The 20180-nt window shown below is 38.8% G+C and overlaps 1 protein-coding gene across 2 annotated transcripts in view; it reads right to left on the bottom strand.

Annotated features, from left to right (window-relative positions):
* Window positions 1-20180, bottom strand: part of LOC110078990 (cytosolic phospholipase A2 epsilon) — a 60487-nt gene that overhangs the window by 24498 nt on the left and 15809 nt on the right. The window contains exons 1-6 of one of the 2 annotated variants that reach the window (XM_020793702.3): window positions 17203-17340; window positions 15637-15723; window positions 14605-14677; window positions 6636-6772; window positions 5211-5339; window positions 987-1027 (exon numbers count right to left, since the gene is read on the bottom strand). In XM_020793702.3, coding sequence (XP_020649361.3) covers window positions 987-1027; window positions 5211-5339; window positions 6636-6772; window positions 14605-14677; window positions 15637-15723; window positions 17203-17229 — 494 coding nt within the window. In that variant the 5' untranslated portion in view covers window positions 17230-17340. Of the gene's footprint in view, window positions 1-986; window positions 1028-5210; window positions 5340-6635; window positions 6773-14604; window positions 14678-15636; window positions 15724-17202; window positions 17341-20180 lie in introns of those variants that run through there. The other variant, XM_072986236.2, reaches the window with a different exon arrangement.

Raw genomic sequence — 20180 nt, 5'->3', positions numbered from 1 at the left:
TGTTGGAAGAAAGGTAGGGTATAAATGAATGAAATAGATAAATGCATCACTTTTAATTTAATATTCTGTGACTCCCAGAAATGTTGTATTCAGAGGCTGAAGCCCTAAATTCTGCCTACTTCACAGAAGGGAAGGTTTCACATCACTAGACGGCCAGGAAAACACTTGTGAAAAGCTGGAAAAGCAAGGTGTTCATCAAAGACCATTCTCTCCTGACACTGATTTACTGATCTTTTGAAGTAAAAAGACTTTTTGGATCTTCTTCAAGTAACTTTTGCTCTTGGAAGTGAAGGGCATATATTTCTGTAGCATACCTACTGGGCTATGTTTATATTATAATTATTTTATTCTATTGCTTGCTCCAAATTTTAAAACCCTTGCAAAGTTAATTGTATGTGGGATGCTGGTTTAAAAGATATTCCTGTAGAACCATCACAGCAGTACATTAAAATGGATTTGAATGTGCTCATACACATTTTGAAAGAAAGGTAAAATCCATCATAGATGGGGTAGCTATGTTAGTCTGTGCCAGCATTATAGGTGGTGATGGTGGGAAAGTTATATATATATAAGTTAGTCTTGAAGCTAGTACCACGATTTTTGTCTTTTTTTACTCTTTATTTTGTTTTCACCTATAATCCATCCTATGGGTGGGGAGTGTTCGGGAATTTTATGTGTGTGCATGTGTCTGGTCTCTGGGTGTCTGTGAATTTCGTTGTATGTGTATATACTTACAATGACAATAAATTATTATTATTATTATTATTATTATTATTATTATTATTATTATTATTATTATTATTATTATTATTATTATTATTATTATTATTAATTACTTTTTAAACTTAAGATGATCAAAAGTTATGGATGACCGATTGTAATAACATATTTCAATTTTCTGGATGGTCTGTGAATGAAATGAGAGTTTGTTGCTGATGTATTAGCTTCTATTAGTCCCTATATTTCTTTTTCATTTGAATACTCACATTGGCTCCAGTGTAAATTCAACCTCCAACTCTTCTTGTTTCTGAAAATCAAAATGTAACATAAATGACACACCTTTGGCAAATGACTATTCCACATACGTTAGGTTCCCCATATCTAATCTCCAATAAATTCCTATCCCTTGATTTTGAAAGTGGCATGCAGAGTCAGCTCGTGATGATCAAGCAGGGTTCACTCTCAAACTTAGTACATAAGCCATCCATGGTAGGATATCAGATACATTTTTCCAACTTTCTTGTAGAAATTGAAACTAGAAGTTGAAACTGAACTCGAAAAGCCCTGAAGAAAATATGAACTCCATACCCCAAGTCTTTAAAACACCTTCCCTGGCCCTGCATGTACTTCCCAACAGGTCTTTGTCACAAAGCATTTTCTCGACAAATAGGAATAACTTCCATTAGTGCTGCATTTCTCAGAACCTCACTATCATTCCCATTTTATCCGACCTCTGCTGTGTAAGACTTTTTTCTTCATACACCCTTGATCTGGTACATGTTTTTCCTGAACACAAATCTTTCTACTCATTGTCCCTATTGGCTAGTGAATAAAATAAAAATGCATGGGTGCATTTTTCAAAGGTATACATGCCTAGTCATATATATTTTGAGATGTCTCTCCGGGTCTGTGTGCATTTTTTGTCAGTGGAACCTGTTTCAAGTCTTGGAAATATACAGATTTGTGAGGCAAGATGTGATCCATCCTGTTGTTTGTCTTAGGAACTATAAAATGGTTATTTTCATAGAGAGATGCAAACGGTATTTTTTAAATCCTGCTTTCTCCCCAGATTACACATCTTACTTTCTATATACAGAACTCATCTAGAGAATAGTACGTGAAGAAAGAAACTGCTAGGGAGGTAAACTGCTGGATTAAGTGGAGAAAGACACTATGTTTTTCACTCAACCATCGTTCATGTTTAAAGTTTTAAATCCAGAAGCTATTATATCTCCAGAGCAGGCCTTGTGGGCAGCCCATAACAACCATTAAGTTTGTGACTTTTATAAAAGGGAATCAGGAGACTCATTTGACAGTGCAGGAGGATATGGGGATGGACCTTTCTTTTATTTCCAAATATTTGATTGATGAGAGTCAGATAATAAATGGGGTTAAGTTTTCCATTCAATCTTATGACAGTCAAAAATAGGGAAAACTCAATATGCTCCTCTGGCTAGAGCAAGACTGTATTTTGAAGACTGGAAAGGAGAGAGACTTATTCTGGTTCATGACTCTTGTGAAGCCCCATGCTTTCTTTTGGGAAATGATGTCTTATATGAAAATTGGTATAATTCAAAATTCTTCTTTGCCAGTGGCACAGTATGTCTATGAACGGCAAAAGAGACTTATCTAGATTCAAAGTACTGCTAAAGAAAACGTTGAATCTGCTCAAAAGCAACAAAAGTTCTATCACGACACTTAAGTCAGGTACAAAGAGTTCAGTGTTGGGGACCTTGTATTGGTTTTGAACCCCCTGAAAATTGATAAACTTCAGATTAACTGGCAAGGACCAGGAACAGTAATTCAGTGAACGGGAAATGTTAATTATGTGGTCCAAATGTCTAACAGAAAGGAAGACTCATCATGCTAACAGCCTTAAGCATTACATTGAAAGGTCTGCTGTAGTACTGAAATACAATGCAATCAAAGAGAGGAAGATGGGATTGTTGTCGTGTTGTCAGAATTTCAGAATACTGGTGATTGGGAAGAAGTGCATTTTAACTCGAGAGGTTACTGAAACTCAACAAGAGAAACTTCTAGAACTTATTCAGTGGTACCAATCTGTTTTTAATAAGCCTGGTAGCACCTCTTTAATTCAGCACAAAATTGATACTAGGGACCACCTATCTGTACGCTTATCACCTTAAAGGGCTGTAGGAGCACATGCTGAGCAAACTGAAAAGGAACTATATTTCATGCTTGAATTTGGCGTAATTAAAAGTAGCCAAAGTTCCTGGTCTAGTTCCGTTGTCCTTGTGCCAAAAAAGATTCCTCAAGGAGAAATTCAGGATGAAATTAGATTTTGTGTGGACTACAGAAAAGTAAATGCTTTGACAGAACTTGATAGTTACCCAATGCCAAGAGCTGATGACTTGGTTCAAAAGCTGGCAAGAAGCCATTTTATCAGCATTCTAGATCTCGTAAGAGGATATTGACAAATTTCCATAAATCCAGGTTTGTGAAAAAACTGCTTTTGTGAGTAATTGTGGATTGTTTGAGCTCTTAGAAATGGCCTTCGGATTAAAAAACATGCCTGCTACATTCCAGCATTTAATGGACAAATTATTAGCTGGTTTACCTTTTGTTATGGCTTATCTTGATGATCTAGCTATTTTTAGTGATGATTTTGATAGTCATTTGGCTCATCTTGAGATTGTGCTTTGCAGATTGAAGGAAGCTGGTTTGATTAAAGCTTCAAAATGTCAGTAGGTAAAGGGAAAAGTTACCTACTCGGGCTGTCTAGTGGGAAGTGGAAAAGCAGAGCCCCTGCAAGTTAAAATTAAAGGTGTTCAAGAATTGCCTATTCCTGAAAATAAGAAAAAGTTAATCTTTTTGGGTCTTGGGTCTTATGAGCCTCGTGGCGCAGTGGTTAAATCGCTGTACTGCAGCTAAAAAACTGTGCTCACGACCTGGGGTTCAAATCCCAGGTAGCCGGCTCAAGGTTGACTCAGCCTTCCATCCTTCCGAGGTCGGTAAAATGAGTACCCAGCTTGCTGGGGGGGGCAATGTGTAGCCTGTATAATTAAAACTGTAAACCGCCCGGAGAGTGCTTGTAGCGCTATGGGGCGGTATATAAGTCCAATATATAAATAAATAAATAATAAATAAATAAATTTCAGCAATACTTCCTGAATTAACCAGAAATAGAATGTCTGTTAATGTTGTTTGGACCCCAGAGTGTCAAAAAGTCTTTGATACCCTGAAACTTAAGTTAGCACCTGTCTTAATGGCTCCAGATTTTGAAAAGTCTCTTGTGTTTCAAACAGATGCCTCAGAATTTGGTATTGGGGCAGTTTTACTTCAGGAAGCAAGTGATGGAACTTTGCATCCTATCTCCTATTTCAGCAGAAAGTTATTGCCCAGACAAAGAGCTTATTCAGTGCCAGATAAGGAATGTTTATCGATTGTTTGGACTTTGAATAAATTTATATCATTTTTAATTGGAAAGAAATTTTTGCTTCAAACTGACCATTTGGCGCTAAAATTCCTGCAGAGAGCCAAAGATAAAAATCGATGTCTTCTTTGCTGGAGTTTAAGTCTACAAGATTTTAATTCTGAAATTAAGCACATTCCAAGACGAAGAAATGTGGTGGCAGATGGTTTGTCAAGAATACATTGTGGAGTGGAAGAGTGAGGAGAGATGGTTTCCTGATTTTGAGCAGGATTGCATTCAGTATTTGTACTAACATGTTTCTCTGTTTTCTCTTTCTAGAACTACACACAACAATAATCAAAGTCATAATCATATATAAATGCTGCTATTAGTATTGTTCTACCTCATCCTAAGCTAGCTCATTGCTATATAATAATATAATCTAGAAATTATATCTAATCACAATTATTCAAGATATAAAATAGAGATCTCCCAATTAGTTAATTGTGCTCTAAAATGCAAATCTGTCAGAATAAGATTTTTTGAATCCAAGGAAAGAGCGTGTGAGGATATGGGTTTTGTAGTACTTGTTTTCCAGAATTCGCAAGTGTTCCATATCAGCCTGAGACCCAGCTCTTGTTGTGGAGAAGAACCAAAGTCACCGCTCAAGACTCATACACATTTCATTTCATTCTAAGTGCTTGCCAGCCTGGGAGCAAGAGACTGAGCAGTAGAAAGTTATAAGAGAGGCATTTAACCAATACAATTTGTATCTTTTTGTATTTTTGTTTTATAACTTTTTACTCTTTTTAAATAAACCTTTTATATTTTAACCTTTTATATTTTACTCACACCCTTGTGGGTAAGGGTGTGAGTGCCTAAAGAAAGTGCCTTAGCCACGAGGGCTATGCTTGCTATTTTTGTTCTTTGGCTGTTCTACCTGGTAAGGCTGGTGTGCAAAGTTTAAAGTACACAACTAAAGAGTTTTAACAGGCATGAGGATCTATTTGAATCTTTATTTAACATGTTAAGCATTTTTTTCAGCTAGGGAAGAGGAGAAGAGGGCACAAAATGCCATCATGGACTTGGAGAAGGGCCAGTCCTTCTGCATACTTACCTGGGCATTTAATTCAAATTTCATAAACATGGATTCTCCAAGTGGGACTTTCGCTATGTCAAACAAAATAATATGGTCGTTGTCATCTCGAATGACATCTTCATCACATACAGCCAATTCCAAGACATTCTGGAAACAGAAATAATGATATAAATGAATTAATGGAGTAGAAACCCCTGTTTACAGCTTATTAGGGAATTACTTGTAAACAGGCCTCCTGCTGGCTGCAACAAAGCTGCAGATTAGCTGTAAACAAGACTTTCCTCCTCTCATCTTGTGTGGCCAGTTAGTAGTATGAACAGGCCCAGGGAAACCTGAATTCCCTGGTGTGATTTCACAGCGACTGAATGTGAGTGAATGTGCAACTCCCTTGCACCCTTATTGGTATAAGAATTTGCTTTATTTATTTATTTAAAATATTTTTACCCTTTCTTTTTCCTTAAAAAGGACTCAAAGCAGCTACATCAAGGTCTCAGGGCAAATGATTGGTATGTCTAGTTTTAAAAAAATATGTAGAAGAGTGAGGAAAGTCCTTTGAGGAAACTGTTAAAAAGTTGTTTGCCGTTAGGTGGTGAAGGCAGTAGCATGCTAGATGGACTAGCAGTATAGAGACTTTGTAGGGCTGCTTATAACCTAGATTGTTCTGGGACTGGTGGTTGGATAAGGAGGGCTTTAACAGACCAGAAAGGATAAGCTGAAATGCTTAGAACCGGGATATCCTGTTGGACTTGTCTGCCCTGGCTAACCTGGCTAATCCTTTTTAGGTTCATATAGCATGTATTTATTGCAATGGGATTCAAAACAATTTATTTGTGAAATGGACCCATTGGAGAAAATAGGAGAAACCACCAGAAAAGAAAGTAAATGACACAGTCCCAGTACTGAAGGTCTTTGGGGAGCACACAGGGACCCAAAGAGAGCTGCATTTTGAGTTCTGCAAGCATCTGAAAGTGCTAACTGACAGACCTGAAATGGAAAATGGTACTCTAGCTGCTGGTTGTATATATCTGCTGTACTTATACATTTGTAAATTGAAAAGAAATATTACAAAACACCAAGATGTCTCCAGCAACCTTCTTTCTAAGCAAAAACCACCAATGATCTCTTTTCAATGCTGGATAAGCACTGCCTGCCTGCAATTTCACACTATTTAGAGAAGTAGGTCAAACATAACTGCATATATAATAAAAAAAGCCCAATGCCATATATAGTGGTAACAGTAAGGCCTTCTGTTGCAGGTGGTTACATCAGGTTGGCCCAGTTATAGGATTATCTAGAAGCATCCTGAATTAGTGTGCAGTTTAATATGAATGAGGACAGGATACAAAACACTCACAAATGCATTACTTAGCCCACCACCAGAAAATTCATGATAATTTTGATATGGCCTAAAAGAGCTGAAGTATGTAGCAATTCGTATCCTACCTTAACCTGACTCTGGATCCTGAAGTAGAAGGTTTCATTCCACACTGGATCGCTGCAGTTTGAAACTGTTTTTGTCCGGGCTTTTTCCAATGAGGCAGTAGGCAGCCACAAGCTCACATAACAATCTGTTTCACTTACTGTAGGAAAGAATGCAGAATAATTAGTAATTTTATTAATGGTGGACTAGACTGAGCATTATCCCTGAGGAAGCAATTAAGGGTATTTACTATATATATTTTTGTTCTCATAGGCATTGCCATAGAACACTTTGATTGTTGAAGCATTATGTATACCCTTTGTTCTTTCAGATGGATATTTATTTTTATGCAGTGGTCCTCAGTCTTTCATATTTTATGTACCATGAATTATTCTATCAAAGAATCTGAGCCCCACATGGTAAAAATAAAGAATGGCAATTTTTTTCCAGAGTAGAATATATAGATCGTTACATATTTTTTTTCTTTTTGTCTATTTATCAGTCATGGGAGTTTGATGGGCAGGATTGAGGAATTAGATGAAATACCAAGTTTCCAGAATGACTACTCTTATGTCATTCATTCATTCATTCATTCATTCATTCATTCATTCATTCATTCATTCATTCATTCATTCATTTGGACTTCTACCCCACCCATTTAGTGGACAAGCCACTACTCTTGGCATCTTCCAGAAAATAACAAGAATATACAACAGAATGTTTAAAATGAACATACAAAAAGAAAAAAACCTTAGACAACCTCCAAATAGCAAATAGTGCAAGACTCAGAATGGGGAACCATGGACCAGCATAAACTTACTACAAAATTAATATTACAAAGGGATGAGGTTTGTAAAGGCAGTTTTAACATGCTTTTGAAAGCCCAGGAGGGCGAGGGCTGATTGCACCTTAACAGGAAGAGAGAGTTCCAGAATGGGGCAGCCACCATTGAGAAGGCCCAGCTTCTGCATTACGACTTCCGGGCTTCGCTCGGAGTGGCCACCTGCAGCATCAAGGATTGGGAAGGGTGAGTGGGACAGGAGGATGCCCTGAGGGAGAGACACTCTGACAGGTAGCGTGGTCCTAACCATAAAGGGCTTTGTACGTTAACATGAGTACCTTGAATTTGGCCCAGAAGCATACTGGCAGCCACTGCTGGTGAGCCAGGAAGGGCAAAATATGGTCAAATTTAGATGTATCAGTGACCAACCTGGCTGCCGTATTTTGCACTTGTTGCAACTTCCGAACTGCCTTCAAGGGCAACCCCATATAGAGAACATTGCAATAGTAAATCCTTGAGATTTCCAATGCATGAAGCAGTGTTATTAGGGACTTCCTGTTGAGAAGGGGGCAGACGGAAAAAGGCAGATGGAAAAAGGCAGACTTGGCAATGGCCAAGATCTGTTTCTCCATTGAGAGAGCTGGGTCCAGAAGCACACCCAGATTTCTGGTTCTTCAGGGGAGTGTGACCCCATCTAGATCAGGTAACAAATCCCCGGCCTAACCAATCAGGATGCCCTACCAACAACAGGGTCTCCATCTTGTCAGGATTCAATTTCAGCCTATTTGCCTTAATCCATAGCGGCAGCCCGGCAATGTTCTAAAAGCTGCATAGATTCCCCTTCTGAAGAGGAAAAGGAGAGATAGAGTCACATGTCATCAGCATATTGGTGACAACACATTCCAAAACTCCAAATGACCTCCCTCTCCAGCCTCATGTAGATGTTAAACAGCAAAGGGGAAATGATCAACCCCTGTGGGACACCACATTGTAGTTTCCATGAGAATGAAACAGCTTCCCCAAGCTGGACCCTCTGGCACCAGCCATCAAGGAAGGAATGAAGCCATTATAATGCTAGACCTCCAATTCCGAATCCCAGTGACCAGCCCAGGAGGATACTGTGGTTGATGGTGTCAGAGGAGGCCGAGAGATCCAGGAGGACCAACAGGATTACACTCCCCCCGTCAACTTCCCATAACAGATCATCTAGCACACAATCCTCCAGTCAACCTTCCATAACAAGTCACCTAGCAAGATGAACAGAACTGTCTCAGTCCCATGACGAGGCCTAAACCCCGACTGAAATGGACCCAGACTATCAGTATCCTAAAAAAAAACACCTGCAGCTGATTGCACCAACCTCTCAACCGGTTTCCCTATGAATAGTATGTTAGCAACCAGATGGTATTATTCAGGTTGTTGGTTGGCTTTTTTCAAAATGGGCTGGATCATCGTCTCCTTTAGGATGGAAAGTACCGTAAATATCCATGCTGTAAGGAGGAGTTTTCGATCTGCGTTGTCCATTCAACTGTCACTGCCCTGATTTTTTTTAAGAGCCAGGAGGGCCATGGGTCTGATGGGGAGGTGGTGGTCTTAGAGCATGCAAGTGACTTGTCCACATCCTCAGGTGACAAAGGTTTTATTTTGATTTGTTTGTTTGTTTGTTTGTTTAAACTTGTACCCCATCCATTTAGTGGACAATCCACTACTCTGGGGATCTTCCAGAAAGCACTGTAATCTATACAATTAAAAAGCAGTAACAACCCAAAAAAGGTTGAGCATATAAAAATAAAAACCCATTTGGTGAACCAAATGTAAAAATTAAATTAATATTACAAAGGGGTGAGGTTCGTAAAGACCTGAGTAAAAAGCTTGCTTATGGAAGCTCAGGAGGGTGGTCAACAATATCAAAGGCAGCGGAGAGATCCAGGAGAACCAACAGGATTACAATCCCCTGGTCAGCCTCCCATAAGGGAGAGCAGAACTGTCTCATTCCCATGACGTGGCCTGAGCTCTGACTGAAATGAATTCAGACTATCAGTATCATCCAAGAACACCTGCAGCTGGTCGGTCACAAAGGTTGAAACTGATCCAGTATAACTGGATCAGATGGTGCGGTGGATATCTCAGTATGATAACCCCTGGCAGATAGGTTTGGTGAAGCACAAGATGTTACATGTACAGGACAACATGAGGACTGGAGTGCCAAATCCTTAGTAACTGTCCTCAAGACCTTCTATTTCACCCAGACTAATCCATCTCCAATTGATGGCATGTACACTCCTGATAAAGAACCATTTTCAAAGGGATCCATTAACATCTTAATAGCTGCAAGGTAGAAGCAAATTAAGCAAATGTACTCATTGTTAAGTGCTGTCAATGCGCCTCCAGTTTATGGAGATCCTATGAATGAGTGATCTCCAAACTAGCCTGTCGTCAACAGCCCTGCTCAGCACTTGTAATCTCAAGGCACTGGCTTCTTTTAGGGAGTTACTCCATCTCATACAGTATTTGATCTTCCTTCCTTCAGCTTTTCCCAAAATTGTTGTCTATTCCAGCATATCTACGCTAAGCAACAGAATTTAAGCCAATCAATGTTTATCTCTAGAATTCATATCTGCTCCCTCTTTTAAAAGTATGAACAGTTGTATGACACTATTCCCCCTGCTGTGGATCACTTTGTGTGGACTGGGTATTACATTTCTCTCTATACTGTGACAAAATGTACTGCATAACAACTCAGCAATATTACTGCAGCACTTCAGCAAATCTATGAGATTCTTCAGGGGCTGCTTCTGTTTTCTGTGGAAAGATGACATGTGTATTCAGGAAACTACTGCAAAAAGATTAAATGCACTCATTATTTTCTCCAGAAAACAAATTATAGGGAAAAGAAATTGGCTTAAAGTTAGCCAGACAGTAACATCCTGTCAAGTGTCTGGGGACAGATAAATATATTGACTGGTTCTCAAATAATGGTCAACAATGGTGTGGTCAAGCTCTTTCTTGGGAAAGGAGTCCATACCTGTAGGATACAACTAAAAAAGCTCTTATGATTGCCATCATCTTCCAATTCTCTTTCAGAGCAGTACTCAAAGGAAGGCTTCTGATTATTATTTCAGTGCTCTATCAAGTATTGGTTTCCTAAATTATATAAAGCTTTATAGGCTGAAGTTAGCAATCTGAATTGGGCTCAGAAACATACTGTACTGGAAACATGTTTGGCAAACGTTTTCACTAACTGACTTGGAAAAGCCATCTCAGGTAACTACGTAATAGCTGTTCCTTGAAAAAGATGGCTACTTCAGATGATAGCCCAGGCCAGGCATTAAAAAAAGAGAGGCTTGACTCCCTTTTTTTGTCTTTCTGGAAGTCAAGGGTATCTGCAAAACTCTCCCTCAGCCACCATATTTTGAACTAATCATTTTTCTTCTGTCAGTATTCTTCACTGCCCAGCTTTCACACCCATAGATGGTGATCAAGAATACAAGAGAACGGATGATCTTGGTTTTAGACTCTAGTGACACATCCATACTCATATTCATTATGTCATATCCTGAATCCTCCACATCTTCCCATTTGCCTCAATAATATATGCTGATGGTAGGGGTTTCTTAAGAAAACCAAGCATAAGAAAAACATTAAGATTATGGATTAAAATATATCCAGTCATGTGTAAATATATTCAAAGATGATAGCAACAATTCAAAGATTTTAAGCAAATATCATCAGTTTCTTAACTTCATTTCTTCCCTTAATCATCAGCACTAATTCTCAGGAAAATGAAAGATAAGGCAAAAAACTTTTTAATGTGTCTTTTGTGGTGATCTGCAACAGATTTTCCCTCTGTTCCCCTTTCCAAAACACAGCAAGGCTGAGGAAGCTAGAAATAATAATTCAGCAAATATGTTTTCCAAACATGGTTGAATCAAAGATGAAAATGAAAATGATGCAAGAGCCTTAGTATCATGGTAAACCAGCTGACAGGAAATATGACAAACTACTGAAAAAGATCTTTCGCATTACAGGATCTATGGTTGAATTTTGCAAAATTTAATATAATTAATAAATGCTCGACACTGGTTCCCTCCCCCCAAAGATTAGTGGAATAGAATTATTGGAATATATTCTCACTCTAATTGGCAGCTGTAATTTTAGACATATGCATATGAACGTAAGAATACATAGAAAAGTCATTTGTAAACTTTAAATGCACAAAAAATAGGTAGATGGGGATCATTCAAGTACAGAATCATGACAGATTAAACCACGTATTACCCAAATTTATACTCTACATAATTTCCTGACATAAATTTATAAATAATGGCTGGAGATTTATGCCAGTTGTTGCTCAAAGACTCCTGGAGGGCATGGCACTGCCTACTGTTATCTACAAACTCTAGACAAATATGCTGTTCCTGGGCCTGTTTCAGCACAGAAGCAAACTGTTGAAATATGTTTCAACCCAGCATGCTATTATGAGAATTAACTTGTTCTTAAGCAGCCAATTAACAGCTCTCTTTCCTTCTTTCTTGGCAGGAGGGGAGCTTAACCTTTTTATCTCTGAGGCAGTTTTCATTTTCCATTAGTACCAGTTGAAAATATGTTGTGTAGAGCTCTCTCTTCAGTCATGATTTTAACAGACTAAATGATTCTTCTTTTTACCATGAACAATCAGGTCTTTATGTCAAGTTTCTGAGTACAGTACATACTTTTGTGAGTAAATACTGTTTCTTAAACTGTTTTTATCTACTAAATGTAATATTATATTTGTTTGCCTCTCTTTGTACTTTCTACACAACTTTTAAGTTAGTGCTCTTGAAGGAAATCTGTTGTATGTCACTGAAAGAAATCAAAATTCCTGGCTGACTTCACTCTATTTAAGTTCATGCTTTCTTCCTTCTCCTTTATATAAAAAAAATCATCACTATCCTACCTGATGCACACCCATATCAACAGCTTGAAGCTTGTGAGTACCAACTTGCATGTGGATTTAGAAAAGATGGGGGGGAATTTATGAGAGGCCATTTGACCATCTGTTTGTCTCAATTACTCACTTGACACATTAGTGCTTTATTCCAAGGGCCAACCAGTTCCCTACCCATCCCTAAATTAAAAATGTTTTAAACAAAACACTTTCCAAAGGGGAAGTGTTTGTCCTTTGCTAACTAGAGAACATAGGTAAAGATTCCTGCTATGATATGATGAAGAAGAAGCTATTCTCATATTGTTGCATGTAAAATAGTTTTCTAAGCTATCTGGGCTTTGGAAAGAGTGGATGATCACTACTATGCTCAGCTGCAAAGATAGCTGATGTAGTGTAGTGTAGTGATAAGGGTGTTAAACCAGAACATAGAAGATTTGAGTCCTATCTTGCTGTCCTCCTGGCACAAAATTCAAAGCCACTGCATCAGAGGCAGGAGAGCTAAACAAGGAGAAAACTGAAACCAAAACGTTGTTCTAAAGTATGGTTTGTGTTGATGGAACCCCAAACCATGACTTGATGAGCTACTATGAACTGTTACAACCTTACCGCGGGTTGCTAAAACAGATTATGTTAAACAGCAATATTTATTTTATGTACATCCGCCATAGATGAATTGTAAACACCTAGTAAACTTTCTTGTTCATTTATTAGAGATGCAAACATCTCTTTGATCAACTTAACTTGAATGAGAAACACTTCCGTTCTTCAGTACTGAGAAGAGCAGAAACAATAATAATACTTTCATGAGGAAGGTACATCAAGTGAAATGCCACCTGTGAGATGAGGAGGAGGCTGTGGTTGTTGTTGCTGATGATTGCATATGGCTATAGATATCCCTCTCCCCTACCCTGGTAATATTATTATTACATCTGCTCTTCCCAAAAGAAAATAAACATTTGCCCTCTCAAGTCAATTACATATGATAAATATTTATTTCTCTAGTACACAAAAACACTGCTAAAGCATTCTAGATTAGTACATTTCTAGATGCTCCATATCTGAGGTGACCATAATGGCCCTATTACAATTAATGCTGACATTATAATTAAAGTTGATAAACATCCATAAATCTGTCACAACTCTAGGGAGAAAAATAAAGCCAACCTAATATTTATTCTCTAGTCCTCAGAGGTTTCACTTGAGACATACTGTACTGTACTTTCAATCTGACTTCATCAGAGGTTATGCCAGTTAGGCACTCATTATTCCATTAATTACTGGAGCAATAATTCTTAGCATTAATTTTCCTTTATTGCCAGAGGTAAGGTTGATAGAGGAATAAATCCAGTCTCACTTTAGCAAATGCCAGTTTTTTTATTACATGAAAGCAAGGAATTGTGGTTTAAAATACATTCCAGTCAGCAGCTGAACAAAGCCACTTCTAACCTTCATTTCTTTCTGAGATTGGTTTAGTAAACTAGAGTTTACTGTAAAAATAATCTGGAAAGCTGTCTTATTCCTCCTGCCAGTTTTATGTGGAAGATAGAGAAGGAAGGTTCCAAGCCTCACATTTTGCACATAATTATTCCTACTTGATGTTACCTAAATCATGACCAAGGGCTAATAAAACCACTCAGCTAGGTTTAATGGTGGCTGAAATTTAAAGCCAAACTCTGAAAATCCTATATTGTCTTTCATTTGAACTGCATTTTAAAAATCTTATTCCAGCAGCCTTATTGGTATTTCAGCAACCATTTTATTATTACCGACAACCAATATTTCATTTTCTTGAAAGCATAGACTGTATAAACTGTCTGTAGAAATAGTACAAACTATGCATTTTGTTAATAAAACAGCATTGATGGAATCACCTAAATCTTTAATAAATAGTACACCTAGTACACAGCCATAGGACTTTCAGATTAACAAGAGCTTTATTCAGATGTTCAGTAAAATGGTTAATCTCAACATGTGAGCAGAGGAGGTAGTGCAGCCTTACCTGCCTTTGTGTCCCATATGCAAAGCACAAAATCTGGATAGAAGAACTGCTTCTACCTGTGGAGGCTTTTCATGTGATCAGAAACCCTTGGAAACCAAGGTTCCTCATCACACTGAAATGTTCATCACACATAGAAATGTTCATCACACACTTGCAGAAAACTATGATCGGGGGGGGGGGCAGAGCTAGCCTTCTCCCTCCACTTACATGTTCAGATGAATTGCTATAAAAACACCAACACCAAAACAGGGCTAAAGGATCATGGTGAAAAATGAAAATACTCACAATAATCTGCCTGATGAAGGTTGCGCATTCGTATGATTCTTACAGTTAGCACATAGCATGGTGATTCTATACTCTGCAAAAATAGACAAAAGATAGACAAACTTTAAAAGTGTTTAATGTATCCCTGTCCAGAACAGCTACAAAGCATTCCTTCTCAATGTGCATGTCCCACTGAGAGTGGCCCCCGCCATGACGAGGCAGTAAGCTGTGGTAGAATTGGGACTTTATTGGGAACAAAGAAAGGTGGAAATATGATGCATGAACACAAGTTCTTGCAGAGTTGGCCCCTGCAGGGTGTGAGGGTGCTGGCGTTTCCTTGCAAAGGTGATCCAGTACTAAACTCAAAAGAAATAAAATAAAAATTAAAAAACCAGAGGATCATCAACAAGAGGAGAGAACCCGAGGTGATGGTGATCACCGGATCACCACCACACATATAAAGGGAATGGAAAAAGAAGCAAGCAAGATGGAATGAAATACAATGCCACGGAATGTGTGTATTTGAAAACCAAGCTGCTTTACTACAAATCATAGAAATAAAACCAGAGGTGGGACTAGAGGAAGGAAGGAAAGAAAGAAGAAGGAATGCGGGCTGATATGCCAATTGCAATGTATCCAGTGCAAACACCGATCTCCTGAAACATTCCAGAGTTCCATGTGAACACTGATTACAATTTCAAATGCAATACAGGCTTCAAAGCAAATAAAAGCAAAGCAGAGTTCTAGTGTAGTCACACCCTTAATGCCAAGTTTAAAATGCATGGACTGTGATTCTCAACAGAGATAGAAAGATATCTGAGTGAAAGTGATGCAACCTGTTTCCAAACCTATGGGTTGCAGACTCAGAAGACAAAACCAAACTGCAACAACTCTATTTTCCTTTCTTAATGCATGCTTAGAAAGTTTCACCAGTAAAATTGTTCCAGTTACTAAGCATTTAAAACGCTTCCATTTAGCACATTTAAACAGCTGTTTGTTCCTAGTGACCAAAATAACCCCCCTTCAGTTTGTTTTCTTCCCCATGCACCTTACCTGACATTCAGCGTCCCACTGAACTGCATTATGGTACAGCCACTGTGTTTCTAGAGTCCCCAATGATTTTGTTTTGCTATTTAGAACCTGTCCAGAAAGAAAAAGCAAAATTCTGGAATAAAATTGGGAAAATACCTATATTTTAAGGGTTTCCTCCATTCTTCACAAAATTTCTGTTCTTTAGGGATGTTTCCTGAACCCCAGCTGGCCAGAGATGCAGGACATAGATGACTGGGACTCCACCAGCATATCAAAATATGGGCTGATGAAAGATAAGGAGTCAGATTATATGCTTAAAGCAGGGGTGGGAATGTGGGGATTTGGCAAGGAATTGAGAACACCAACTGCATTTTGTAAATTTTTTCAAGGATCAATGAAAAATGCTAAGTTTTCTTTCTCTCCTTAAACATTTATTAATCACCCCCAGGCAATGTACAAAAACCTGAAACAATGTCATAGGGGGAAAGAGGAGAGAAAAATAAAAGAACAGAAACAGAACTATTCTTAAAACATACCTATGAACAAAACTACAGTACCATCCTTCTGAAATGCATCAAACAAGTTTTCCAAGTTAACTTAAATCTATCTGACTCTCCATAAGAGGAATTCCGCACTCAGCATCCTGCCTTTGAAAAGATCCCCATCAAGCTAACCTTTCTTCCTTGTGGGATAACAGTCCCTTGGGGAGAAGGTAAAAGCTGACTCCCTGGGATTCCCCAAGTGGAGGCTATTTAATGTTGCCAACCTCTGTATGGATTTTTTTTATTTCTCCTAAAATACTGAAATGTATCTTCTAAGCCTTACTTACTGGCAGTGGTGGCTACAAACTAAGATACACTGGTACTTTTTGACCCCACCTTTTTTATTCAAAACTGCAGTCATCAACAGAAAGCAACCACTGAGAACCTAAACTGGATTTGAATTTGGCTCTTGGGCTGAAAGAAGTTTCCAAGGGAAAATTACAGGTTTGTGGCTTTTCCTCGCCCTTCTCTGAGCCATCATCTTCTCTGCTGTCTTCGATAAGGTCCTGCCTCTTTGACGATCTGTGTTTGATTTCACTTCGCAAACTCCATTGTCTATAGTCTGATTTTTCTGCTTGCTGTTTTCAAATTTGCATCATTTAAAGTACCTAGAGCAGAGATTTCAGTCAACGTAAGAACGGCAATCTCCATGCAACCTGACCAGTGAAAACCCACACTTGCTTTTCTTGTTTGTTTGGCTCACAGCATCTTTCAGATAGATGAATGACACTGCTTTAATGTTCCGCTGTCTCTTGTTGGCATTCTAAACACTCCACTTATTTATATTCCTCAGTCCACAGTTCCTTAATATTTGGAAAGGAGTTAGAAGGACTTTTAAAAGGTTCTTCCTTACAGTGAGGAGATTTTGAGAGGTATGTGTGGCATAGTGAAAGCCGTGGTTTCATACAGCTCTCAGTATCAACATGCAGTTTTATCACATGATCATCCGGTTATGGTTAGGAAAGAATAAAGTAGCATACTTGCGTAAAGACATAACGTCTAGAGCCTTGTAAAGCAACCCTGAAGTTCTATGTTTTGTCCTTACCTGAGGAAAAGTAGCTGGTGACTCCATTGTAGAAAGCACTTGCCTCAAAACTCATGCTACCGAGAACAACTCTAATGTAGTAGTGACTCTGGAAAGATATTGTGCGCACCTTGAAATGATAAAAGCTGCTCAGCAGGTGTCATAAACACACTGAGTCAGAGCCCCACCTCTTCTGAGATTTCAGCAGGAGAAAGAATCCCCACCTACTTTGCTTTCACCCTGCAGACATCTGTTGCAAGGATAAGGCCGTATGTGTTGCAAGAAAGGACCCTCTATGTGATGAGAATTACAGTAGAGCTACAACAAGCTACTGTATAGGGCTGCCTTTGAAGATGATTTGGAAATGTCAGTTGGTTTATAATTCTGCAGCCGGATTACTGAGTAGAACCAATTACAAGAGACTGTGTAAACTGCCTTGTTACTGCAACTTCGCTAGCTGCCAGTGTATTTCCCATTTCCATTCAAAGTACAGTACTGGTTATAACCCATAAAGCCTTATATGGCTTGGGTCCAGGCTATCCGATGAACCATATTGCCGTTCCAGTCTCTGAGATCTTCAGAGGAGGGCTTTCTCTCTGTCCCATCAGCATTGAAGGCATGTTTGGTGAGGAAAGAGCATTTTTAGTGGGTGCTCTCACTCTATGGAATTCCCTCTGACATGAGGGAATTCAGGTTGGCCCCTCCTTATTGCCTTTCCTCCAACAGGTGAAAATCTTCCTGTTTCAGGAAGGCTTTTAATTTGGCTTTCTATTTGTGAATGCCCTGGAAGAATTTGAGTTTTTAATGGAGGGTGTAGCAAGTTCTGTTTTTGTCACCTATCTTATATTTGTTTTAAGTCAGTAATGGTTTTAATATTGTTGTGGGTTTAATTTTGTTTTAATATTAATATTCTAATTTATTGGGAGTTTAAATATACTTTTTTAGTTGTTGTACACCACCTTGAATCTCTTCACTGGGAGAAAGGTATGATATAAATAAACAAAACTAGAGTAGTCCCTATTTCACAGACTCTACAGTACAGATTACCTGGTAGGAACTGAACTTTCAGGTTAACTTGAGTGGGGGAAACTATGAAAAGGCCCCTTTTCCATTTTCTGAATCTATCATGGCTTTACAACAAACAGCCTCCAAAACAAGATTTGGGAAGGCAAAATAAAGGTTAATGAAACTTAAAAATTTCTTTTAATTTTTTTATTTCATATTACCCTGCCCCACCCTTTTTTGCCTTTTGTTTTTTTCTAAATTGTTTCCTGGAGTGCCTGTCTACCTGTCCTGCATCTTGTGGACTATAGAAGCCTTGTCTCCCCATATTGTGGCGGTTGGGGGGGAGGGTCTCCAGAAGCAGGAATTGCCTTGACAGCACACCAGTCTTATTATTATAAATGTATCATGCCGTACAATGTTTAGAGGGATATTAAAATATCAATAATATGTTCTGAATGAATATGCTCCATTTTATGTAGACCAGCTGGCAGATGTACTTAAATCTACAAATTTTCATTGGAGTAGATCTCACTTCACAGATCAGTTTAAGAGGACTTTTAGATGTGCAATCAATTTTTTTTGCAAAAACTAATAGAAAACCTAACCTTACTATTTGTATGAAATTCTGTCGGTTTGGAAGTTCGTGCCAATTTGTCCTTTGGATGAACAGGTGCTCAACATTGTTCAGTCCCATCTTTTCTGGCGAGTGCTCACTCAGAGGCAGCATCCCCCCCCCCCCCCAATATCCTCCAGGCGTTGCCTCCGAGTGCGCACCTGCTGGATGAGGTGGGACCGGGAAGGACCAAACACATGCATTTTCGTCCAAAGCACAAACCAGCACAAACTGACAAACTGGTGGCTCATGCCCATCTCTATTCGTTAAGAGTTGGTAGCATGTTCAAATTAATATACATATATACCTTTCCATTTGTCTCCTGCCTGTCACATAGTGTTAGTAAGGCATTGAAACAATCTCTTCTTTTCAAAATAAATAAATAAACAATCCCACTGAGCAACAGACTTGAGGGATCAAGCTAGGTTAATTTCACTGTTCCTTTTAGTAACCTTCTCTCAGTGATGTAGTAATGGGAAATAAGATAATCAGGAAAACAAACATTCCTTTTGTATTGTTAGCCTAATTGTTCTGAAAGGAGAATCTCAGTTCAGATATGCGTTTTACTCCTGGCCCTCGTTACTCATAAATCCCGTTTAAATATAGGGCATACTTGTTTGTTGTTGTTTAGTCACTAAGTCGTGTTCGACTCTTTGTGATCCCATGGACCAGAGCATGCCAGGCCCTCCTGTCCTCCATTGCCTCCCAGAGTTTGATCAAATTCATGTTGGCAGCTTCAATGACACTGTCAACCATGTCATAGGGCATAGCGGTGTATGTCTATTCCCTATCTCTATAGTGCTCAATATAGGGATAGATTTTATAACTTTCTGGAAATTCGGTAGGACACAGACCTAGCCCAGCAACAATACTAGGATATATGTCAATAGTGAAGGGATCTCCATTCTTCAAGTGTTAGGTCTTGGATAGGCAGATTGGTCCCATCATTCAAAGATTTGGGAAATGTTGTTGTTGTTGTTCTTGTTGTTGTTTTGTTGTTTAGTCATGTCTGACTCTTTGTGATCCCATGGACCAGAGCACGCCAGGTCCTCCTGTCTTCCACTGCCTCTCAGAGTTTGATCAAATTCATGTTGGCAGCTTCGATGACACTGTCCAAACATCTCATCCTCTGTTGTCCCCTTCTCCTCATGCCTTCACACTTTCCTAACATTAGGGTCTTTTCCAGGGAGTCTTCTCTTCTCAGGAGATGGCCAAAGTATTGGAGCCTCGGCTTCAGGATCTGTCCTTCCAGTGAGCACTCAGGGTTGATTTCCATTATAACTGATAGGTTTGTTCTCCTTGCAGTCCAGAGGACTCTCAAGAGCCTCCTCCAGCACCACAATTAAAAGCATCAATTCTTTGGCAGTCAGCTTTCTTTATG

Source organism: Pogona vitticeps, chromosome 1, assembly GCF_051106095.1.
Source record: "Pogona vitticeps strain Pit_001003342236 chromosome 1, PviZW2.1, whole genome shotgun sequence".
In the NCBI taxonomy this organism is placed as follows: Eukaryota; Metazoa; Chordata; class Lepidosauria; order Squamata; family Agamidae; genus Pogona; species Pogona vitticeps.
Note: the sequence above shows the minus strand (reverse complement) of the source record. Positions and strands in the feature narration are given on the sequence as shown.